This window comes from Polypterus senegalus, chromosome 7 (genome assembly GCF_016835505.1).
Source record: "Polypterus senegalus isolate Bchr_013 chromosome 7, ASM1683550v1, whole genome shotgun sequence".
Taxonomy (NCBI): Eukaryota; Metazoa; Chordata; class Cladistia; order Polypteriformes; family Polypteridae; genus Polypterus; species Polypterus senegalus.
Window position 1 is genome coordinate 192,786,840 of NC_053160.1, and position 25,736 is coordinate 192,812,575.

Below are 25,736 nucleotides of genomic sequence, written 5' to 3' on the forward strand. Positions count from 1 at the left end.
GAAGAGTGGGCGACACTCAGGTTTCTCCAGGGAAAGGTCAGTTTATTAACGTCAATCTCTTCTCCATTTCTGGTGCGAACGAGCTGATTTACAGGATCTTTCTATAACCCAACAACCAAAAGATCAAAAAATCAAACGGGCAGCCATTTCCATGAAGTCGTGCAGGCTTATGCTGAAAGTGACACAGAAGGACTCTGTCTTGTCACAGTAATTAAACAATCAACACTTTTCGATTGCTAATGACTTTAGCGCCAACAGCTTTTTAACGTTATCAAGTCAATCAAGTCTTTTACAGATTTAAGCTTTACGTTTGAGTATTTTAGCAAGTGCATTTCGATTGAAGTGGATCAAGATGATTTGGCGACGTATTCTAAGAACAATCTTGAAGAGATACAGAATGATGGCCTGCTTTCTTCATCGGTGTGACTTTAAATGTAAGGCACATGCAGGCCAGAAGCACCTGATTGCTGGCTCTCCGTTGGTCTTTTTCACATCGGTAGGGTCTCTTCTTCAGTTTGCTCTCTTTACTTTCTCAAGTTAAAGTGGAGTTGATTTTATGGCAGCGAGTTCTGACTCAAGCCCAGTAACATTTCTTTTTAATCCAGTCGTGTCACTTCAATGAGAGAATTCTGCTAACTGTCCTTGAATGTATTCCTGGTCATCTATTATTTGTAAGACAATCACCGGGTGTTTGCTTCCCCTCTGCTCTATAAGCTTTTTGATGGCCTGAACATCTTCTGAAGATATTGTTGCACTGTATTCGTTAAGTAAGAGTAGCTCTTTGTTTTTAGCTCTGATTAAATTTCTCAGACTTGGCCGTGAGTTACTAACAAAGTGAAACTTCATCCTTGACACTAAGCGAATTTATCTACTTCTTCTTCTAGACTTCAGATGTCTGCTCATGAAGATGTTGGCCTGCTTGTCATCTTTGTCTCTGGCATATCCTCTTGTCTCAGGCAGATGGTCTAAAGGAAAGTTAGTTCTGGATACATTTTGTTTTTTGAATGCTTGCCTAAGTATTTTCAACACATAAATCTCTAGCTTGAGGCCTTTTCACACATCCTGGTAGCTTCTCCCTTTCTTTTCTGTCGCCAGCACTGGACTGGACTCCTCATTAGTCAGAGCGCCTTCTGGTGAGCTCAATGGACCAGATGTCTGTCCTATACTGCAATGAGGAAATCTCTCGTGTTGTCCTGCCATTTTTTGTGACATCACTCTGCCATTCTTTCATGTGTGGAGAAACTCCTCCGCCAGTGGGGCCTGATGCTGTCTTTTGTGTCTGGTGATAAATCAGAATTTCAAATTGCTGAGCACACTCTGTTCCTTTTCTTCTTCCATGTCTCATTCTTCTTCACATGACGGTGGTTTGCCTCACATTGTAATTTCAGATGGATGGTGGGCTTTATTTATGATTTATTTATTTTCTTTTTATGGGTGATTCTTTAAGGAGATGATGATTTCTGTCTAAAGTTGAAGGCAAGCTCTGCATAGTTCTGTGCTGATTTACAGTTTTGTCATTGTTGTTGGCTTGGATTGTTTCACATACATTTTAAAGAACTGGGACTGGTGACCAATGGCATCGATGGATGTTCTGCCCTCCTGGATTTTAATCATTTGTAGCTAACCCCCTTTGTCTAACACTACAAATGATGCCAGCGTTCTCTGTCTATCAGCTTGTAGCGGCTGATGTGATGCTAAGAGTTACGTCGTCGGAAGAGTGGTGATAGAATTATTTGATGGTGGGGACTCCAGGAACACACTCAGCCTTGATCCAGCACACACACACACACACACTCACACTCACAGAGGCACAGTTAGAAGCCTAATAAATCAATACAAAATTAAATATATGAATCAAATCAATGAAAATAAGAAGGTATAATAACAAAAACGCATAAGCCAAATACCCAATGGCAATTATAACACAGCTCAACAACAATAAATGCTTAACAATAAACACTAGTGACAATGTCCAAAACACAACCCAATGTAGCATTGGCAGCAAAAGGAATGCCTTGTGAAGATATCTCTCTGAAAGGAAAGTCAAGTTTTGAGCTACCATCTCCTGATGTGGCGTGAGAGGATTGGGAGCGCTCTCCAGACAGAGACGTATCCAGTCTACACAAAGGACAGCCAGGCACAGGACGGCACAAACATATGGATGGAAACTGTCATCCAAGGGGTGAGTTGTAATCTGAGTTGGTGTGAACAGCATATGCCCAGACGGACGGACAGACAGTCAGACAGACAGACGGACGATCATGCTCCTTTGGCATTCTGCCAGTTCCCTTTTTAAAGAGTCTATTTTTTCCCAGCAGCCCTTGCATCCTCTAAAACTGTCCAATAGCATTAGACCCACTGGGGCTGATGGGATATGCAGTCATTTTTTTACATAGCACTGCTATAAGCTCTTGCTTTCAGTCATCACCTCATTAAGCAACTTTGATGAGAACAAACATATTCAGCAAACCTCTCTAAAACGACCTCCACATTGTCTGAAAATGGCATCCGTCCTGCTATCTTCATACACATTTAGCGCATTATTTTTAACTCTGGCTTGATGTTGAAGGGTCCAGCCAAGAATCTCAAGAGTTCAAATGTCACTTCTCTTGAGCCTGAGAAGGATGGCTTACCCGACTGAGCCGTGCTGGTTTGAATTTGGTTACTGCTTGTTTTATAAAATCCCTTCACATAAAGCGGCAGTGCTAATACAGTTTTAGTCTTTCTGTGGGCAGGGCTGCAGGTCATTACAGGACATTTACGTACGCACACTACACTCACCCACTTAAACTTGGCCAGTTTAAGATTACCATTCAACTGTGCCTACCTATGGGATGTGGGAGGGAACTTCATCACTGATAGAGCCACCCTCACCAGTATGGTGACATGCAAATGACCCCCAAAACAGTAACGCTGTGGTCATTTCTGCCCAGTCTGCTGGCACGGTGAGGCAGCCGTGCTGACAACTGAACCATCGGCTTGCACTCGTGCAGACACACAGTCCTTATCCCTGAGCGAGCTGATGGTCAATGCGAGAGGTAAGGACTTGGGGAACTCTCTCCGTCTAATACCTCTCATTAAGGCGCCTTTATAGTTGACTAGTCTTAACTTTGGATTTGCTTCATGGAAGAAGTAAATGATCTGCCAACATGTGAAGTGGAAAGGTCTGCATAAACTCTCTTCGAGTGCTACAAAGCAGACAGAAATGTGGCCAGGCGCCTCCTCAGAGTTTGCAGCTTAGGAACAGCCAGCTTGCATGTGCCAACCTCACTGGTGTAACTGGACATTAACAGCTTTTGTCACTGAGTAGTTAGACATTCATGAATGATTTCTTAACCTGAATAACATGTCCCTGAATACTTTCTTATTAATATTTAATTTATCATTTGATGATCTACATGAGGTAACAATCTGTTCAACGTTCTATAATATTTGTCCATGATTAATTAGGATCACAGATCACTGTTACCTGTGCTTTTTATATACTGAATAATGTAACAAGACACAAGCCCAGCATGAAGTGCATTCCTGACAGTGCAGCAGCACGCTGGTCACTGAGAAGACGCCTGTGCCGCTTCTGTTCTCCACCTGTGTTAGTGCCCCGAGTCTTTCACTGTTGGGTCAGTTTGGAACAACAAGCTTTGTGTTTGTGAAAATCAGTTTGCTGTGTTAGAATGAGTGAGACCGCAGGTAGAGGCTGCCCAGGGAGGACTTCAGGAGATCGTTGACCCTCTAAACGCCTTTGGAGCTGTGGCCTCGCACCACTGCGGCCTCTACGTTATTTAGAGCTTCATCCTGGAGCACATGATGTGTTTCTAACACCCAGCTGGACCGACCACCCTAACCTGTCAGCTGAGCTCGCACCAGGCTGTTAGTACTTTACGGAGTTGACACCTGAGGACTGCTGACCTTCTCCCCACACATTTGTGATTTGGGCTCCCTTTGTCATGGCTCCAGCGCTTCTGTTGCTGTTTTCCAGCTCACTGCCCAATTTAGCATGTCAACTGCACAATTTTGTCAAAAGTTTATGTGTAATTGCTATTAAAAGATTTGAAGTGTGCTTGTGACATACCAGTGACCTTCTTCTGACCTGCTTAAGACTCTTGGTGAACCATTTGACACAAAGCTGTGACTTTTCTAAAGCGTCTCTTACTTGCTATATTGGAGTACACAATTTGCACTGGAGTCAGGTTTCATCTTTCTGCTGCCCTGATATCCGTGTCTTCTTGTTTCTTTCAAAGGGACACTGGTCGAAGGATCCATCCAGAGTGAATATGGAGGCGAGGAAGCTGTTTTATATTTATATGCTTGTGTACATCTCACTTCTTACTTTATGCAATTCAGAATGTAAGTACTAATGCTGAGCCTGCCATGCATGCTTTATTCATTTTCTATGACTTTATTTTTTTGGCATGTCTTTTCTTGGCTCTTTTTATTTCATATTCCCTGTTGCCACTTAATCAGGTGGATTACATATTCTTATCATTTGTTGTAGCCTCAGAAAATATAACTTCTGAACTTTCTATGGAATCTACTTGGACAACTGCAGCTACGATGGTGAATCGGCAATCCAAGACGGAGGCTACTTTAAACACTGAAGAACAGTTCAGCGTGACATCGCCGGAGTCTGATGCCCTGCAGAGAGGTACGGTGCTGTGCCACATGTACCCTAACAGTATGTATGTGTTTTACATTTTCTGCTGCACTGCTGCACTGTGCTTTTGGATCCCAGCACTTTGTATCAAAACATAAACGTAATGCATTTTAGGTGAAACAATTCTGGGTGGAAAGGAGTATCTCTTTGGTGTTAATGAGACACAACCTTGAATGAGAGTGAACACAAAGGCATCGTCTGGTTCACATCTGGCTGCTCACCTCTCATATGGTCAATTGTTATTTTCTATGGCATCTGTAAGAACAAACTCCACTAGTAAGAACTTTGCAAAGGTCTCAAGAATAAATAAGGATGTAGAGTGAAAAATTGCCAAATGACTGAAATACTCGAAAGCACTCCACACAGATTGGGACAATTGTGCCATTAAATTTGTCCAAGAAATAAACCGAATGGATGGATTGATAGGTAGCAGATGAGACTCCTCTTCGATGCAATTCCATGTAAACAGTCTCAGATGCAGCACAACATCAGGTGAGCCCCACTAAAATGTGCAATGGCAGGATTTTAAGATACAGAGAAATGGCAGCCGTCAGAAGCTTTCCACAGGGTTAAATGAGTAAGAAACGCTGTTGTGACCTTTGTACTCGCTGTGTTAATTGGACTCCATCTGTCCACCCTTCCGTCCATTTTATAACCAGCTGATCCAGTTTAGTGTTGTGGATTGCTGGTGCCTGTTCCAGCAACAATGCATGATGCAAGGGAAAAATCAACTCTGAATGGGATTTTTATTGTAGGGCAGTCTCACATACAGTATGTGGAGGACATTTAGAATCAGCAAACCATTTATTTTATGAACGTTTTCTATTATGGAGTTTAGAGGAGCAAAAAGATCACAGCAGGCCTGAAAAGAAGGCATGAATTAATTTCTTCCACCGCACCGAATATTCCTGCGCACACCTCCAGTCTAGCACACCTGGTCACTTTAAAGTTGCTGTTTAACTTGGCACACGCACAGCTGACACCCTTAACCCTTTCAGTTCTCACTCTTCTGGCTGATGGCCACGGTCAGTAGCAGGTGGTGTCACCATTGCTGCTAGTCGGCTGACACAACAACGAGTCCCTTTCACTCCAGCACAGCTCCTGTTCAGATGCTCACATCCATTGGGTTCAAGTGAAGGACTTTTTCTCCTGGTCTTATTATTAATGAAGTAAACATATCCTTTCATTTTATACAAATCAATGGATAAATGACATTAAACTACACTCATCATTCAAATTGACCTTTGAACTCCATTCATTTTTTTTGTTTTATGACAGTTTCTTCAAGGATGCAAATCTGCTTCTTTAGTGGCAGTGGATCTTAATCCCCTTTGACCAATTATTTTAATGATATTCCTCATTCCAGGTGGCACTTCACCCACTACAGATGCCGATGTGCCTGTAATATTTCATTTACAAGAAGAAAGTAACAAGATGAATGAGGAAATCAGTGAAGAATCCAACAGCTTTAATGAAATTATAACAGCAGAAGAGTCTCCTTTGGATGGATACCAAGAAACTTCTGAACCTCCTCCAGTGAACTTTGTGAACAGAATGGCGGCAGCAGGCTTGGATGCTTCAAATTCAACCAGCGATCTAAAGACCGTCACAGCTTCACAAAGTCCATTGAATACCACAGGTGAAAACAAGCTTCATGTTTCCTTGTTGCTTTGTCATTAATTGTGTGTTTCAGGGCAGGTATGGGAAGCAGAAGTAACCCACGGGCATCTTTTCAGAGAGTGGAGGCTGGCATATGAAGTAAAAGCTGTAGTGCTGTTCTTTGTTCTCCAGGTCTAATCATAATACACTTACTTGCTATTTTGTTCTGAATGTTGCTTAAAAAAAATCAAGTTTTTGAGATGAAAGCTGGCCTCCCATATGTAGGTGCTATAGCTCTGTTCCTTGTTATTTCTTCTGTATTTCTGATTTTGTTGGCATGGTGTGGAACAGATGATGTGTTGTCAGATCAGACACAAGCCAGCAGGCCAGATGGAGTATCGGTGCTCAGACAGAGACTGTGTGTGATAAAGAAAGAAAAGCAGAAATGCAGGTGAAAGACAAAAACAATTTCCTGAATCGTGTTGGCTTGTAGAAAGCTGCTGCATGTGTACCTGCTTTTAGACTTGTTCATTTCCTACGGGCACTGCCATGGTGTGGTGAGTCGTTGTGTCGGGCATTGTTCCATTTGTTGCTCATTGTGATGTTCCCCACACTAGTGGCAACATCCAGTCTTTAACATGTGCATCGAAACACATTAGTCTTTCAGGTTAACAACTACCTGCTGGGTTCCTTCAGCTTCACTAATTCCATTTTGTCACACATTCATTCTTGTGCTTCTGGTTTTGTCCCCTTCTAGTCTCCGATTTTACACACCTTTCCTGATCCTCTTCTCTTTTCCTTTTCATGAGTCAACTTCCATCTTACCGCAGAACTGCATGCGAGTCTATGCTTTGGCCTTGAACCTTACTTAAGCGTAGATCTGCAGTCAATACTCCTGAATAATTTTCCACCTCATGAATTACTCTTATGAAAGATACAGGGCATTCTTGAGCTATTCAAGAACCCCAATAATGGTTAGCAAACCAAAAGAGTATACAAAAGATATTTTTTATTAAAAAAATGAGAACAACTGGAGGATAAAACACAAGGATCAATACAGCATAAAGAAGAAAAGAAGAGAAAGCCTGCTGCTCCATCGGACTCGCCTCCTGCATTTTCAGCCCATCTTAGAGTATGAATAGTGAGGCTGGTGCACTTCGACACCACAGTAATACACAGATCACTCGTTCTGTCACCTCCTATTACTATTCAAAAGACTGTACATAACGTCTACTCACAGAAATAGCCTTTGAATCTTCAAATCCCATCCATCTAAAATGTTCTGTGGTCGCCTCGGATGTTCCTGGACTCTGAGAACCCCTGTCCAATGTGGTTACCTCCCCCAAGATGTCATACTTTAACTTACCCTGGAAGGTGCCCACTTGAAGACTACGCCACCACCCTCTGGTGACTGACAATCCACTGATATCCACCGTCCCAATCTCATGAGTCATTCAGGGTGCTTTTGGATGTGATGTTACTCACATGTGTTGTATGTTTGTTTGCTTTGCTTAATGTGCGTGTGAATAAGAATTGCTTCGTAAGGGCGATAGGAAAATAAAAAGTTGGAATGTCAAGTTCTTGTCTTTGCATGGCACATTCAGTGAACAGCAGATGACTCTTCCCACTGTGAATGACACTCTTTAGAACCAAGAAATGGCACATTCAATGGAGAGACATGCAAACCTGGTTGTCGCTTTTTTTTTTTCAGAGAAGTTTGCCTACGGAATGGATACGTGGAAGGCTGGACTCATTTCTATAGCGGTGCTGTTAGCGGTTGGCACTTTTGCTATGACTGCCTACTGTTTGAAGAGCAAGAGAAAAAAGAGCAAGTATGTACCTTGAAACAGGTGTCTGCTTCAATAGCAAATTTAATAAGAGTAACTGAAATCCGCTGACTGAGAGTGAGATGCGGGTTTGTTAAAAAGTGGGCAAAACGGAGCCACGAAAGCTTAAGATTAGTCTCATGTTGGACATGCAGCAGATTATTATGGGTACTAGCTGTCAGCATTTGATCAATTTATCGATTTTCTGAATCTACAAATTACATTGTATGGTTGTGGAGATACTCTGGTTTATCCTGGCAGCATTGGGATGCCTGCTTACACACACAGCCAGACATTTGAGAATAGACAGAGAGATGACGAAATGGGCCACTGGAATATGGAGAATGACCAGGCCAGTGTTGGCCAAGTGGTTCCTGTCATGTATAATCAATAGTTTGATTCCTGATTGATATCTCAGAAAAAAAGACAAATAAAGAAATTTAGCAAAATGCTACAGACATCATAGAATTCTGAAAAGCAATGTAAAGTACAGAAGAGCCTTCAGACAGACCCACTTGTTATTCGCCATAAGCCTCTTCTTTGATGCAGGGCTACCTTAGTTCATTTTCTTTATCAACCTCACATTGCAATTTCTCTTTGAAGGCTTCAATAATTCTGTTGAAAAAAGATAAATACTAACTCAGACAATAAACTTCTCTAGCCGCGTGTCATTTTTCATTTAGAAAGTGAGCACCATACTTCATATTTACAAGAATTATCCTGGAAATCCACCATCTCCTTTTATTATTTGTACACATGGGTATTGATGTCTACGGTGGGCTGGCACCCTGCCCGGGGTTTGTTTCCTGCCTTGTACCCTGTGTTGGCTGGGATTGGCTGCAGCAGACTCCCGTGACCCTGTAGTTAGCATATAGCAGGTTGGGTAATGGATGGATGTATTGATGTCCTCTTTATGAAATGTGCATCAGTTTTTGTAAAGCTACTCAGAATATGAGCATAAAATTGTGAGTGTTAAGAGTGATGATGATGGAGGCTGCTCCTTATAGGAAAACCAAAGGAGAAATCATTTAATTCATGAAAGTCCAAACCGCTTGCAACAAAAGTACAGAGGACAGTGAACATTGCAACCCTAATTCAAGTCACATTTTGTTATTATGGTAAGTCCATGTTAAGAAAAGGGCAAAGGGCAGTGCAGCCTCTCTGCTCATATGTTGGCTCTAATTGGAATCCATGATGACACAAATCCTGTGCTTGGCCGGTTTAGTGTTCCTGTGTGTTTTTGGGTGAAACTGTTAAGACAAGCGTATCATTTCTGATGGTTTAAGGAAGGAAAACTTAGAAGAAGAGGCAGTCTTAGTTCTACCATTTGTGTGCTCATTTCTTATTTTATATGAAAGATGCTGTCAGTGCTCTAAAGAAGAAGAACAAATGATTGGCTAAAATAGGGATAATGTCATCAATATGGTAATATTATTAAAATGGGATATGCAAGCATGTTCAATACGTTTCCTGCTAATCTGAATGGGAGTTTGTTCTAAGGGTTAGGATGTCCACGATTGAATCTTCTACCGTGTAAATATGCTAAAATGGCATTATGTGTGCAAACAGTGATGCAGCTTTGAGACACGATGAGTCTCTTTGTTCTCTGGCTGTTTCATTTTTGTAGAATCAACTGCAGCCAAAGTCTGTTTTAGAAATAATTTTGTGATCCTGTTACAGTTGATCGATAATTATCTTAAGAATAAGGTTACATTTGCTTGTCATATTAGTGAATTAGTCTGCTTTTAACAAGTCAGTTTGTGGGCCTGGACACAAGCAGATCAAACAAACTGTATTTAGATGGTCATCTGAAATTGCATCCTATCCAAAAAGAATAATTTGCCACTTTTTTTTTATTTATTTGAACTGTCTGACTTGGTCATTCATTTATTCTCAATATGACATTTTCACATCCCATCTTGGTGTTTAGTTTTGGTCACCACCATTTTCTGTGTGTGTGTCTTTTATTTTTTTAATTTATTTTTTTTATGGCCAACGCCATTTTGTTCACAGTTGCTACTTTACCTGTTTAGCTGTTGTCATGTGACTTGGGGGTGGTCCTCTGTTTATATACAATGGCAGGAATCTAATTTCTGTGTCCCATCATGTTTCACTAATATGCTGGAATTTCAAGGGGAAGCAATTAAAGCAGATGATCAGAGAGGTGCATATGAATTTATCCATCCATCCATTATCCAGCCCGCTATATCCTAACTACAGGGTCACGGGGGTCTGCTGGAGCCAACACAGGGTGCAAGGCAGGAAACAAACCCCGGGCAGGGCGCCAGCCCACCACAGGCAAATGAATTTATTTACCTCGATTTTCTAAGAAACCACAGGAGAGGTTGGGGATCAAGCTAAAAGGAGTTTGGATTCAGGGTAGAGTTGCAGGTGGGTACTAAAGACACTTAAACACCAGAACAAAGGTTTATGGAGAGGCTGACCTCTTCACAATGAGGCGATGGTAAAAGTGGTGTCCAGCAGAGGTCAGTGCTGGGACTGCTGGTCTTTTTCAAATTCACAAGCTACCTGGGGAAAATAATAAAGAACAAGCTGCTTAAGTTTGCAGGTGAGACCAACTAGGCAGACAGGCAGGTAATGCAGAATTGTTACAGGGGGACTTGGGCAGCACACAGTTTTGTGGCAAGTGATTATTTAATGTAAGTAAATGTAGGAAAGGGTGCTTTAAATCCATAATGGAAGGTGTGAGCACCATATGAGAAGAAACTGGGAATCACTGAGGAGTCCTCACTGTCTACATCAAAACAGTGGACAGAAACGATCAAGAATTTTAATAGAATATTTTCCTATTCAGCATGATGAGTAACGTATAAGTAAATGGAGGATATGCTTAATTTTATATAATGCACTTATTGAGGTTGCACCTGGAGGACTATGGCTCCATATTGTAAAAATAAAGACATAGCATCACTAGAGAAAGTCCAGCAGAGAACAAGTAGGCTGATTTCAGATCTGAGAGGTCTGTGCTTATAGGAAAAGCAGAGGGAAATGAACCTGCAGATTAAGACGTGACGTGACCAGAGTGTTCAGAACTATAAAGGGAATTACTACAGTGGATCTCTACTGTTACTTCCTTGCTTTAAAAGAGATTAACAAGGACATGCATACACAGGTCAAAATTGATTGCATTTCTCCAAAAGTTACCTGTGACAAAGTTTTCCTTCTCCCAAAGAACCATTAACACAATGGAGTAAGTGACCAAGTAGTCTAGTTGTCAGTAAGACTGCATAGACCTTCAGATCTCGACTCAACATTATTTTGGAGAATCTTGATGAATAGGATTGTTAAGCTAACTGGACTGAATGGCTGTGTTTTATACAAATGAATGTCCTAGCACACCAGTGAAGCCTCATCTGCAGTATCACGTGCAATCTTGGTTTCCACAAAACAAATTTAATAAGTGTGTGTGTGTTCACCCTGAAATGGACTGCTGCCTTGTCCAGATCTCGTTCCTGTCATGTGGCCAATGATTGCTGAGATCGACTCCAGCTACCTCATGATAAGCAAAGTAAGAAAATGGATTAACCTAACTTGCAGAAGATTTAATGGCTACTGAAAGATATCAAACAACCTGAAAAGAAATAACTGGAAGAAAGGCTGGAAACATCCTTTCACAAGGTGCCTGCTATCTGGCTGCTCTAAACTGGCCCCATGAGATGAGCACAGGTGTGTGAAGGTGCCCTGTGATGAACTGACCCCATGTCCAGGACTGATTCCCAGCTTGTGCCAAGTGTTGAGGGTTAATCACCAGCTCTTGTCCTGCACTGTATTTGCGTCTGTTGGAAAGGGAATCTGATGTATGTATTTCACTGCACAGGTCCCAGAGGAACAGAATTTGGTAACTGAGATGACATAAGGGTTGTATGGTGGTGCAGTGCCAGCACTGCTGCCTCACAGTAACGAGACCAGGTTCATGTCCTGGGTCCTCCCTGCGAAGGTTTTGCATGTGGGTTTTCTCCAGGTGCTCCAGGTTTCTTCCCTTAGTCCAAAGATATGCAAGCTGGGTGGATAGGCAGTGCTAAATTGACCCTAGTGTGGTGTGTGTTTGTGTTCGCCACGAGAGGGACTGGCGCCCCGTCCAGGGATTGTTCCTGCTTTGTGCCCAGTGCTTGCACAAATAGGCTCCAGTCCCACACAACTTGCTGAAATGTAAGTAGGTGTTCAGCCTACTGTGAATAGTTAGTAATTCACAACAGACAGGAGAAATTAAGAGTCATGACTGGCACCTTGTCCAAAATGGGTGGATAGATGAGTCAGTCTAAGAAGTGACCACCTGACGTAATATATGCAGTCCAAAATAAAAACCTGCACAATGCCAATGAAGCTCGTGCTTGGTTTAGTTCTGACCCTTTCATCTGGAGAGCACATGAGGATGAGGGATGGATAAGTCCTGAGTCGCAGGCCATGGACTTCATTATGTGCGTTCCCATTTGAAGGTGAGGAAGGTGGTGTGCCTCGTGATTGGTTGGTTAGCACTGACTTCTCCTAGCGGATAAGAGAACATGCTTTGATCGTGCTTTGCAGTGTCTGCGCCAGAGTCATTTTGGCAGTACAGTCCAAGAACCCTGACAAAAATCATGTGACCAATAAAAAAAGCACCATGTGCTTACAAAATGCCTGCTGCTCACAAGCGGACCATTGGCTGCAGTCTAACTGCATATTACCTTGGGCCGGGGGCATCTGTGGTGCTGGGACCTCCTCCATGATGAGAACATTTCCATTTCAGCTGCTAAACTCCCAATTCACTGCTTACTTCTGTCTCAAATTTTTTATATACAGTATATTGATTTTATTTTTTTTAAAGGTTTGTACTTTTTTGAAAGGTAAGTTATGTTTAATTGTTTTGTCACTTTCTGTTTTTATTGCTGTTCCTAATTTTTTGTAGGTACATTGAACAGTTGGATTAAGTAATTAAAGCTAGTCAAAGATTCCTTTTCAGATTTTTCTTCACTTTAGTAACAGTAGATCACAATTTCAATTACATAAAGACATAGAAAAGGACCAGGATGCTGATTGCATATCGGCAGTAATGAACGTTTCAATAATGAGGCACTTTCACAATTAGCAAATTCAACTTATTTCAAGATCAAATGTTTGTTACTTGGAGTATTAGTTTAATTCTAATCCTGGCTGGTGTGGCCATTGACAGACATCAGTAATGTTTGTAATGTTTTTATTCCCAGAAGATTAATAGCAGTTAAAGTCTGTGAAGACAGTGAGGCTGGTGAGACGATGCATGAAGAATCCAGCGAAAACACAGTTACTGGCCGTGACTTGGCAGATAATCGGTATGACAAGAAGCCTTTTGAGAATTAAAGTTTAGTGCCCGAGTTTTCATTTCAGATTCACATAAAGCCTGAAACTGAGAGGTCTGGAGTCCAAATCTCCTTTCACAAAGCATCTCGAATTAGCTGATGGACAGAGATTGTTGTTTATTAATAATTTAGTCAATTAGTTTCCACTTTGATTTTGATGTATTTGAACAAATCTGCATCTTTATATGTGATAGTTTTGTAATTAGTGAGCACTCGGTGAGAGTTGCTCTCGGTGAAGAGTCGTTTGTACTGTTGTGTTTTATTTCTGAGGCAGCCATGATAGATTGGCTGCCTAGCTCTGTAAAGAGGGTTACTTGCCTGTGTTTCGGCCCACTTTAAAGACACCCATTTCATGCCCTACCTACCTGGCAGGGGATGGGGGTGGTCTCTATGCCAAGATGTCTTCCATTTTTTTTAATCCCTACAAACTTTATTTTTTTCTCGTCTTCTTAAGAAGTCAAGGCCCTGTCCGAACATGAGGCCTGTTAAAGTGCACTGAAGCAGTCCTTGTGTGATTTTCGGGTTATATAAGAGATGAATTGATGTGGTAAGAATGAACTTTGTCTCGGTCAAGAAACAGCTGAACTAGCGAACAAGGCTTAAAAAATAATAAGTATTAAGGCATTCAGAATATTTTAAATGTTCTGTGCCCAATGTATATTTTTTTTAATTATTTGAAACATAATCATCAGAATCATATTCAAACATATTTGAATTAAATAGCAGAATAATTTTGCGAACACAGTCTATCAAGTGAGCTTTTTTTATCAAGTGCTCTTTAACTACTTGAAACAGCATGCGGTTTAAAAAGTCCTCTAAACGTGATCTGAGAGGCCAAATCTGCAAAATAATCCATTCATATTGTTACTTGGCACAGCGAGCAGTAGAGGGTTCAAGACCAGCACACATCTCTGGCAATAGCCTCGTCCATTGTAGGGCAGCTATGTCACGGAGATCTGAGCAGAAAGAGAAGGTACGACCTCTGGACGGCCTGACTGAGCACAGATTCCTGGAGTTGTCAGCCTCTGTGCCATTGTGCTGCCCATTTTAATGCCACATCAGTGAGCTGTTGTGGTGCAATGTCGAATTTAAGATAAAAGTCACCTCCATCTTCATGAGACTTGTGTGCTGTTAAGTCTGACTTTCCGCTAATGCAGCCTCACAAACTAACCAAACAGTATTTCCCACAGGGCCCAGCTGCTGATTCAGGTGGAAGTTCTGCTTTTTTACCTCCCTTTTCTCCTGAAGCCAGTCAGCTGTACAATCGTATACTGTAGCAGGCAAGAAGAAAATGCCCCCCTAACACCCATGTCAAGTGGGCTTTGTGGACTCTCAGTAAAGGACTACTAATGTCGATTAGAAGACACACACTTGTTAATTGATATTCAGAGTTTGGTTATTTTATCAGCACAGTGTGTGTCTTCATTTAACTGAATTCTTAATGAAGTAACTGGCTCTTAAAGGCCTGTGATAAGCGCGTTAAAAGAGACAGAATCTCAGCTCATGACATGGCTGGATAGAAACATAAAAATGAAATGAGCAAATATCATTGAACTGAATTTTTTTTGTCTTATTGGTGCATAAGTTACTTTGTAAGAGCACATACAACGGAAACAGGCCTCTGCTGCTCACAACAAATAATTAATGAAAAAGAGTCGGAGAATAGAGACAATACTGAAGGCCATCATGAACAACATTGCGTGTCCTCTCTGTCACACACTAGCATTGAGAACCTTCAAACAATGAATTATTCAGCAGAAGTACGTCAAGAAACATCACTAGGGCTCCATCTTTCCTACGGCAATATTAAGATGTGCCATTGTGACTATGACTGCTCTCTTATCTTTACTCAAGAATTATTTGTGTATGTTTGATGGCTAGAGGGGGTTGGTTGTTGGTAAAATATTGTCTATATTTTTCAGAAAAAAGTAAAAAATTAATTATGAAAGAAATATCTATCTATCTATCTATCTATCTATCTATCTATCTATCTATCTATCTATCTATCTATTAGTGCCTTTATATCTATCAATTTATGAATCAAAAATAATTAGAACATTATTTGACATTTGAAAGGACAAACTTTGCTGTTCTTGTTTTCATCTAAATCTGCATCTAAGAGCAGGCCTGGGGGGACACTCAGGTCATCCAAGTCTCTTTTAGAGAGCTAGAGGTTCGAAACCTGGAGTCGACAATGAACTCAAGGCCCTTAAGGTGCATCCTGCACTTCTGGACATCTTGGCCTGGCTCCTGGAAATGCAGTTTGGTCCAGAGGTCCTACCCAGTTTTGACAGACCTGTGCGGACTTAAGGCCCTTGTTGCCTGATTTACCCTTCAATTAAACTGCTAGGCTGACCCATCGTTCCTAAACTTGTGAGATCAGAAAAACGTAGAAGTAAGTCTACAATTAATGATAAGTTCAAGTTTTTTAAAATTTACTTAATCATGCTGCAAAATAAAATAAAAAAAACACTGAATAATATAAGCATATGCGTAAAAGACAATAAAATAATGTATTAGTAGCAAAAACAAAGAATATATAATCTATCACAGAATTAAGTAAAAATTCTAAAACTTAAGAGTGTTATAACCCTTCTCTCTCACTTTCAAATAACAAATATGAATTTGACTTAATAATTCTTTCTATCAATCCTGTTTGCAGTTCCTGTCAAATTTCTTCCTTGCATTCAGTCTTTAAATGAAGCTCAGCTTGTGACTGTGTGGGCCCCTCAGTCAGTCGTCTTTATTAATTACACTTCCACATCCTCCACCTTTAATCCTAGTGCAAGTACATATGAAAGAAAGGTTAAAAGTACAAATTCACCTTCTCTTTACATTTTAAGTATATTTTCCTTTTCTTATTCTTGCTTTTACTAGGCAAAAATCTATTACTAATCAATTTGTATAAAGCACATGTATTTATTGTTGTAAAATATTTCACCAAAAATGTTCAGTTGCATTAAAACACTCCAAGAAGGGAAGCGAAGCAAAGTATGACAGGCCAATGTGTGTGTGTGAGTGTGAGTGTGTGTGTGTGTGTGTGTGTGTGTGTGTGTGTGTGTGTGTGTGTGTGTGTGTGTGTGTGTGTGTGTGTGTGTGTGTGTGTGTGTGTGTGTGTGTGAGTGTGTGCGTGCGTATACATGCGTGTGTGTGCGTGTGTGTGTGTGTGTGTGCGTGAGTGTGTGCGTGCGTGTGTGTGTGTGTGTGTGTTGTTCCCACTTTGCTCTGCATAAGCAGTTTCAGGAAGTGAATGGATGGATGAATCGATGTCTACGTTCGTGTTGATTGGCTGTTTTGTGCTTCCAAGACAAATACACAGGACAGTATGACTACTACTACACTATTACATATTTTTATGCCTATTTTATTTCTTTTTAGACCTCAAACATCAGAGTCCATTACTAATTTGATCTTGTTTTTAGCCTGAACATTTTGCTGTTAGAAAGGTTTGCTCATATACTTTGACTATTTCATCAGTACTTTCAAATGAAAAAGAATGACATTATAGCAGCTGCCCCATTTCACTCCTTATTTGATAAGAGTGTCCTTCCCAGCTGAAGTTCTCCTTAACAGCTGCACATAAGTTCTCAGTCACTCTTCTCTGTCACTGTCCCCAGAACTGCGGCCAGGTCCCATCTGATATGCCTCTGACACAAAGTCCTATTTGGTGCTACAAAGAACAGCCATTAGTTAGAAAGTATTTATCCCACTTTCTCCATGCCTGCAATTTAAAGATTCACACACAGAATGTTTTATACACACAGGCACATACTTTGAATGGAAAGGCTTTCATTTTTAAATTGAATTGTGTTATATTGTTCAGCACTGCTATAAAGAAAGATGAAGAGTATGAAATTCACCCCAACTGACACAAGCATTGAACATTTTTATGGCAACAGATATCTGAGTTTGGCAGTTTGCTCATGGCAGCAGTGAATCTGAGCGCAGATATCTTCAGGTTCATCACGCTCTGTGCCACAAGACTAGGACATTCCTGGAATGATGTTATGAATTACACTTCACAGCTGAAGCCTTAAGGGTCCCGACATCATGGGCTGTTTCAGCATCGATAAGATGAGTTGGAAGAAGCAATTAAGAGTAAAGGTTTGATATTCAGTGAAAAGTGCTGTACAAATATAAACTGAATTGATTTGAGTCGCATTGTGCACATGCCAGCACCAAGTGCCATACTTTAAACATACTTTTTAATCCATATGTTCAAATTCAGGCTGTTCTGAGGGATAAAGTAAAGTCAAGTCACCATTTGTTAGAGATACTCAGCACATTTTCATTTGATTATCCAAATTGTAAGGTTACATGGGTGTAAAACATGTATAAAATGTCACAATTCTTGCAGAAAGCAGTTTAGCAGAGTTATTGTGGCTAATGGGACAATTAAATTAATTTGCTCTTAAAGATTCAGAGCCATTGATTGTTTAATTTCTCCATAACCATCAAGTAAACAAGAAAGAGATGCAAAATACGCCAGCAGATGACCAGATAACTTGATACCATTTGTGCCAACTGTATGTGTCCTTCATATAATATCTTTGTCGATATAACAATTTAGGAACAGCTTATAATTGCTTTCACTTTTCTCATTTTTAAACTATTAACCCTTTCAACCCCTTTATAAAGAATAATTCTTTTTTCTTTAGATTCCACAAAAGGATCGATAACTAATGAATATTTTTTTATATAAAGGTGTAAAGTAGCATAACACTATTTGTTAATATTCTATTAATGATGTGCTACAAGTGCATTAGTTATGATGTAATGAAATATTGATCTGCTCTGGTCATTTGAATGACATTCTGGATTGCTTTGCATGTTATTGTTTGGCAGATGATTAAATGGAGAAATAAAAGTTTCTCAAGTTCTAAAAAGCAAGTTAGTTAAAATTAAGACTAGGAAGGTACAACATCCTCCAACAGCCGTAGTTTGACACCCGTGGCCTAGCGATGAGGCATTACACTGCAACATACAATCCTGGGAATGTCACTTTATCTTTCAGTGTTCACTAGAGAACTTTGTGGAGAACTGCCTTATATCCTCTTTAAATGAAGGGTCAGCTAAAGAAACAAATGTTCTGAGTAAACTGTTGGATAAAATGACAAACTTGTTAAACACGTCTGGGTGTCATAGCACAGAGCATTTTGTTTTTTTGATATTTGGACCCAACTTCATTTGAGGTATTAACATTCAGTATGAATTCAATGTCATCTACTCTGAAGTTAGGTCAATATTTGTTTACCCTTTCCTATCATATCCAACCCTCAAAAGGCTATCGCTTAAAATGAGTTCATCAAGAACACAGAGGCATAGTTGGAAATTTGTTAAAGATAAATTTCACAGAAATGTTAGAAAGTTGGTTCACTTCCCAGGTCCTCCCTGCATGGAGTCTGCATGTTCTCCCCGTGTCTGCGTGGTTTCCTCCCACAGTCCAAAGACATGCAGGTTAGGTTCATTGGCGAGCTTCAATTGTCCCTAGTATGTATGTGTGTGTGTGTGTGTGTGTGTGTGTGTGTGTGCACTACGGTGGACTGGTGCCCTGCCCCAGGTTTGTTTCCTGCCTTGCGCCCTGTGTTGGCTGGGATTGGCTCCAGCAGAACCCCGTGGCCCTGTAGTTAACATATAGTGGGTTGGATAATGGATGGATGGATAAATGTTAGAAAGTTTTTCTTCATAGATACATGTAAGAAGTGACCACACAATGAACAGTTGGACTTTAGGGACTTTCAAACCTCCAGTTGATGTTATTGTGTAAGAATTAAATGGACAGGACTGTCAAGCTTTGTTGGGCTGAATGGCCTGTTATTGTGTGGATTGCTCTAATGATCTATAAAAAAGGACAAAAGGCTTAAAAGCTCAAATGTAAATCAATGTATACAAGTCCAAAGATATTGTTGTAGTGTGGAGCTGAAATGAATGGATACCTGCAAGCATCACTTTATAGTGTAGGCCTTATTTTCAAAGATCATGACATGAGAGAAATCTACGGGGTGGAGACTATACCTTTCTCATCATTATTAGAATTTGAAAAACTAAAACCAATAGGAAGACTTTCCATTGAAGTCTTCACCTCATATATGGAAGCCTTGAGGGTCAGGGTAGTGAAAATGTAGGAAGTTTTTACTTTTGAACTGCAAGAACATACGCCAATTATGTGCATTTGTACAGACACACATTTTTTGTTTTCTTTAACGTGGCTGAGACAGAGTGGGCTGATGCTGTATAACGATAATTCTATTTCCGATCAGCTGCTGCTGTGATTCCCCACTCAGATACAGTGATATAAATAAGAAGATGCTGCAGTGAGAGGAATGTGGAAAAAGATGATCCGCTGTGGCAACCCTTAAAGGGAGCAGCTGAAAGAAGAAAAAGAAGTAGAAGAATGTGCAGTGAGAGTAACAACGCTAAAGCAGTTATGGTAGTTGGAATACTATGGCTATTCCTTGGACCATTATATTGTTACAAGTTAATTACAATCACATGCATTACACTAATAAACAATACGCGGTTAGTTTCCTTTTTTACTTTTTTTAGTAATATCAAAAAGGCAAGTTTACAAGGGGATATTATAGTCATGGGGGACTTTAATTATGTGAATATTAACTGGGATAACCTTACAGATGGAGGAGCACAAGAGAGGAGTTTTTAGAAGTAATCAGCGACTGTTTTTAACACAGCAAGTTAAAGAGCCAACACGGGGTGAAGCCTGTCTGGATTTAGTATTCTGTAATAATTTAGAGGTGATTGAACCACTAGGGTCACGTGACCATAATATAATACAATTCTCAGTATTTTGTAAGAGTACAGATGCAAAGACTAAAATTATTAAGTTGAACTTTAGTAGGGCTAATTTTGAGCAGATGCGACAGAGTCTAAGTAGGATAGACTGGGATAAGCTTTTAAATGTGGAGACAGTCGAGGAGCAGTGGAACAGGTTTAAAAATGTTTTACATTTAATGCAGGACAGATACAGACCTAAATTTGGAAGTAATAGGAAACTAAAAAACTCCACGATGGATTAATAAAGATTTAAAAAAGAAGTTGCAAAGGCAAAAACTGCTGTATAAGGCATATAAGACTAATGACTGCAAAGAGAATGTAGAGCGTATGAGAACATGAGGACAACCATCAAGAAGGATATCAGAGAGGCTAAAAGACAGTTGGAGAGGAATAGCAGATAAGGCGAAAGACGACCCCAAGAGATTCTTTCAGTATTTTAGTAGTAAAAGAACAGTTAAGGAGGAGGTCAAGTTCATCAGGAATAGTAAAGGGAATTAAAAGATACAGACAATGAAATAGCAGATGCCCTAAACTTACATTTTCTGAGGTGTTTACAAGTGAGCAAGTGGATAACCTCAGAGGTAACAACTACTAAGGAGGTACTGAGGGATTTGGAAATTGTAGAGGAGAAGTGCTGCTCAGATTAAATAAGATGAAATCAAACAAATCACCAGGCCCAGATAATATTTATCCTCGTGTTCTTAAGGAGGCTAGTGAGTACATATATAAACCCTTGACATATTTTTAGGAAGTCACTGTGCACTGGAGAGATTCCAAAGGACTGGAAAATGGCAAATATCATCCCATTATATAAAAAGGGTGACAGGGCAGATCCAAGCAACTATAGGCCAGTAAGCTTAACAAGCATCACAGGAAAATTAATGGAAGGAATTATTAAGGATAAGATTGAGCAACACATGGCAAGGACAGGAGTTATTCTGAACAGTCAGCATGGGTTCAGAAGAGGGAGGTCGTGTTTTACTAACATGTTGGAATTCTATGAGGAGGCAACAAAAGGATACGATCAAAGTGGAGCTTATGATATTATTTATCTGGACTTTCAGAAAGCATTTGATAAGGTGCCACATGAGAGGTTGGGCATCAAGTTAAAAGAAGTGGGAGTTCAGGGTGATGTTTTTAGATGGGTGCAGAATTGGCTCAGACACAGAAAGCAGAGGGTGATGGTGGAGGAACCTCATCAGAACTGGCCGATGTTAAGAGTGGTGTTCCACAGGGGTCAGTGCTAGGGCGCTGCTATTTTTAATATATATAAATGATTTAGATAGGAATATAAGTAACAAGCTGGTTAAGTTTGCAGATGATACCAAGATAGGTGGATTAGCAGATAATTTGGAATCCGTTATATCATTACAGAAGGACTTGGATAGCATACAGGCTTGGGCAGATTTGTGGCAGATGAAATTTAATGTCAGTAAATGTAAAGTAATTACACATAGGAAGTAAAAAAATTAGGTTTGAATACACAATGGGGGTCTGAAAATCGAGAGTACACCTTATGAGAAGGATTTAGGAGTCACAGTGGACTCAAGCTATCAACTTCCAACAGTGTTCAGAAGCCATTAAGAAGGCTAACAGAATGTTAGGTTATATAGCCGATGTGTGGAGTACAAGTCAAGGAGGTTATGCTCAACCTTTATAATGCACTGGTGAGGCCTCATCTTGAGTACTGTGTGCAGTTTTGGTCTCCAGGCTACAAAAAGGACATAGCAGCACTAGAAAAGGTCCAGAGAAGAGCGACTAGGCTGATTCCAGGTCTACAGGGGTTGAATTATGAGGAAAGATTAAAAGAGCTGAGCCTTTACAGTTTAAGCAAAAGAAGATTAAGAGGTGACATGATTGAAGTGTTTAAAATTATGAAGGGAATTAGTACAGTGGATCGAGACTTGTATTTTAAAATGAGTTCATCAAGAACACGGGACACAGTTGGAAACTTGTTAAGGGTAAATTTCGCACAAACATTAGGAAGTTTTTTTTTACACAAAGAACGACAGACACTTGGAATAAGCTACCAAGTAGTGTGGTAGACAGTAAGACGTTAGGGACTTTCAAAACTTGACTTGATGTTTTCTTGAAGGAAACGAGTGGAGAGGACTGGCGAGCTTTGTTGGGCTGAATGGCCTGTTCTCGTCTAGATTGTTCTAATGTTTCAGTGTATTTATAAAGCTGCGTCAGGAATGTGCGTCTAAGAAGTAAAGGAGTAACTACACAGGAACAGTAGCACTGCTTTGACACTGGGTGCCTTCAGTCTGCAAAACCGAGCGGAGAACTTGCGTACGACAGGATATGAGATACCGTGGAAAAGTGTGTGGCTTTACGCAAAAGTGTAGGTTTTATACATCGCGATTTGAACGTGGAAACGTTCTTACACAACATTTCTGTGCGCACGCACCGTTCGTACATGAGGCCCCTGGTGTTGCATTTTAAGGCATCATCTTGTAATTTTGGGATTGGTCTGTGTAGTCTGACATAATATTTACATATCACAAAGCATAAATCTTGTGTGCAATATGAATTAAACAGAACACTATCCATTAGTATTCATTTGAGTCATTGAAATATGATCACAAAAAAGATGAAGAAGCTCACAGCTCTTACTCAGATTTGGTTTCATGTTGACGTCTGCCATTATTTTGTTTGTTTCCAGGGCTACTGACGGTGAAAGTCCAGTGCAACATCAATCTAATGGAAGTGAAGTGTCTGAACAGACTGCAGAGAGACACCTTGTCAGAGATGGCGATGTGAACAACCTCTCAAACGGCCTCAAATCCAGTGGAGTTTAGAAAAGCAAATGAGTTTTTAATCGAGATGCATATTTAGCAAGCACAAGAGAGATATCATCCCTAATGGAATGTTTCATACAATTATTCGTGCATTGATCTTGTCCAGCAGCTTTGATTTTAGAAGAATCACTAAATGCACCCTAAACTGTAGCCAGTTTAAACAAATGAGCACAATACAACATGTAAGCATTTTAAATCCAAAAAAGTCTTAGCCAAATCTGCTTTTGTTTTATTGTAATTCAAATCAATTTTATAGATTTCTACCAGTACCATTTTATAACTGATTAAAAGTTCAGTCATTTGATATTTTCATATGAGTACGCATAGGACGACCGTGACAGTAAAATCAGAAAAGAAGCTGCATTTGTTTTTTTTAATCTCTGCTGCTGTTTTGCATGACACTCCTCTAACCATCTTCAAATTTGAAGTCCAATGAGCGAATCAAATGAGCTTTTATATGACCATTCATAATGTCCACCTTACATGTACGTGGAGTTGGTGCTTCATGAAGTATAAATTAAGTTAAATATTATATAGGTGATGGTGAAGCTTCAGGAATAGCACCTTGTGGTGCAAAGTTGTCTAACATCAAAGGTTTGAAATGGTGAAGTGCGCATCAAAGCCTTTTTAAATGTTTCTTGTGATACTGAGTGATTTTATATATTTTTATGTAAAATGTTTATTTAGCTTGTTAAAAAGTAAGCATTTTAATTGAGAAATAGACACTATATAGCGAAAGGTGAGTAAGCACTCTCAAAATTCAGTCAAGCTGGGGGCTGTCTGCGAAATGCACAGAACAGAAGAGAGAAGGTGGATACTCTCACCATATTAAAAATAAAATCATCTCCTTGCTTTTATAATTTTGGTATAAAGGCCACAACATTTGATCAAACTGAGATTATACCCTTAAAAGAAACTACAGCCCTGCAAGTGGTTGAAGAAACATCTCCTGCTCCTCCAATAGTGAAGCACCTTTTGCTGTGGTGAAGAAAGGAAAGTCACCAGATTTCTGTTTTTCTGTGGCCCTTTTTCAAACATACTGAGTGAGGAGTGTAAACCATCATCAATAAAATACCTTAAGGTCATCTTTAGTATTTTACATTAGAACATTAGAACACTCTAGACGAGAACAGGCCATTCAGCCCAACAAAGCTCGCCAGTCCTATCCACGTGTTTCCTCCAAGAAAACATCAAGTCAAGTCCCTAACGTCTTACTGTCTACCACACTACTTGGTCACTTATTCCAAGTGTCTATTTGTGTAAAGAAAAACTTCCTAATGTTGGCGCAAAATTTACCCTTAAGTTTCCAACTGTGTCCCCATGTTCTTGATGAACTTATTTTAAAATACAAGTCTTGATCCACTGTACTAATTCCCTTCATGATTTTAAACACTTCACTCATGTCACCTCTTAATTTTCTTTTGCTTAAACTGTAAAGGCTCAGCTCTTTTAATCTTTCCTCATAACTCATCCCCAGTAGCCCCCCGTAATCAGCCTAGTCGCTCTTCTCTGGACCTTTTGTAGCCTGGAGACCAAAACTGCACACAGGACTCCAGATGAGGCCTCACCAGTGTGTTATAAAGGTTGAGCATAACCTCCTTGGACTTGTACTTCACACATCAAGGCGCTATATAACCTGACAGTCTGTTAGCCTTCTTAATGCCTTCTGAACACTGTCTGGAAGTCGACAGCTTAGAGTCCACTACAACTCCTAAATCCTTCTCATAAGGTGTACTCTCGATTTTACGACCGCCCATTGTGTATTCAAACCTAATATTTTTACTTCCTATGTGTAATACTTTACATTTACTGACATTAAATTTCATCTGCCACAAATCTGCCCAAGCCTGTCTGCTGTCCTTCTGTGATGATATAACAGATTCCAAATTATCTGCTAATCCTCCTATCTTGGTATCATCTGCAAACTTAACCAGCTTGTTCCTCATATTCCTATCTAAATCATTTATATATATTAAAAATAGCAGCGGCCCTAGCACTGCCCCCTGCTGGTCACCACTCTTAACATCGGCCAGTTCTGATGAGGTTCCTCCCACCATCACCCTCTGCTTCCTGTGTCTGAGCCAATTCTGCACCCATCTAAAAACATCACCCTGAACTCCCACTTCTTTTAACTTGATGCCCAACCTCTCATGTGGCACCTTATCAAATGCTTTCTGAAAGTCCAGATAAATAACATCATAAGCTCAACTTTGATCGTATGCTTTTGCTGCAACCTCATAGAATTACAGCCTGTTAGCAAAACACGACCTCCCTCTTCTGAACCCATGATGACTGGGAAAGGGAGTGTGGCACCCGGCCGGGGCGGGAGCCAGGCCGGGACGCCCAGGAGGACCAGAGGAGGGCTTATACCTCCTCCAGACCGCGAGGGGCCGTCCATCCTGGTTATGCTGGTGGCCTCGGGTAGGGGACATGGAAGCCCAGCCCTGTAGGGGTCTATGGCCACTGCCAGGCGGCGCCCCACTTCCAGACCATCATCTACCACATCCAGCCGAGGCAGGAGCCCGGCCGGGACGCCCAGGAGGACCGGAGGAGGGCCTGTACCTCCACCAGACCATGAGAGGATGCCCGACCTGGTTACGTTGGTGGCCTCGGGTAGGGGGCATGGAAGCCCAGCCCTGTAGGGGCCCGTGGCCACCGATGCCTGAACAGCCCTGGAGCCCAGCACTTCCGCCACACCAGGAAGTGCTGGGGGGAAGACGACAGGGGA

At 40.6% G+C, this 25,736-nt stretch overlaps 1 protein-coding gene across 2 annotated transcripts; it reads left to right on the forward strand.

Moving 5' to 3' along the window:
- The first annotated feature begins 399 nt into the window (after positions 1-399).
- On the forward strand, positions 400-24,170 carry LOC120533129. Of its 2 annotated transcripts, none has more exons than XM_039759851.1 (8): positions 400-496; positions 885-975; positions 4,242-4,347; positions 4,496-4,645; positions 6,021-6,293; positions 7,965-8,085; positions 13,284-13,388; positions 22,873-24,170. In XM_039759851.1, the coding sequence occupies exons 3-8, from the start codon at positions 4,275-4,277 to the stop codon at positions 23,006-23,008; spliced, it is 858 nt and encodes a 285-aa protein (XP_039615785.1). In that variant the 5' UTR covers positions 400-496; positions 885-975; positions 4,242-4,274; the 3' UTR covers positions 23,009-24,170. The 2 variants fall into 2 exon arrangements, with proteins under 2 accessions (XP_039615785.1, XP_039615786.1); XM_039759852.1 differs by having other exon boundaries at positions 13,287-13,388.
- The last annotated feature ends 1,566 nt before the right edge of the window (positions 24,171-25,736 follow it).

What these genes read in the sequence shown, in the direction of transcription:
- LOC120533129 (XM_039759851.1), top strand. Translation starts at nt 4,275, where the DNA reads ATGGAGGCGAGGAAGCTGTTTTATATTTATATGCTTGTGTACATCTCA. An exon ending in AGCAAGAGAAAAAAGAGCAA is followed by an intron (nt 8,086 to 13,283) that starts GTATGTACCTTG and finishes TTTTATTCCCAG; the next exon opens with AAGATTAATAGCAGTTAAAG. An exon ending in CGTGACTTGGCAGATAATCG is followed by an intron (nt 13,389 to 22,872) that starts GTATGACAAGAA and finishes GTTTGTTTCCAG; the next exon opens with GGCTACTGACGGTGAAAGTC.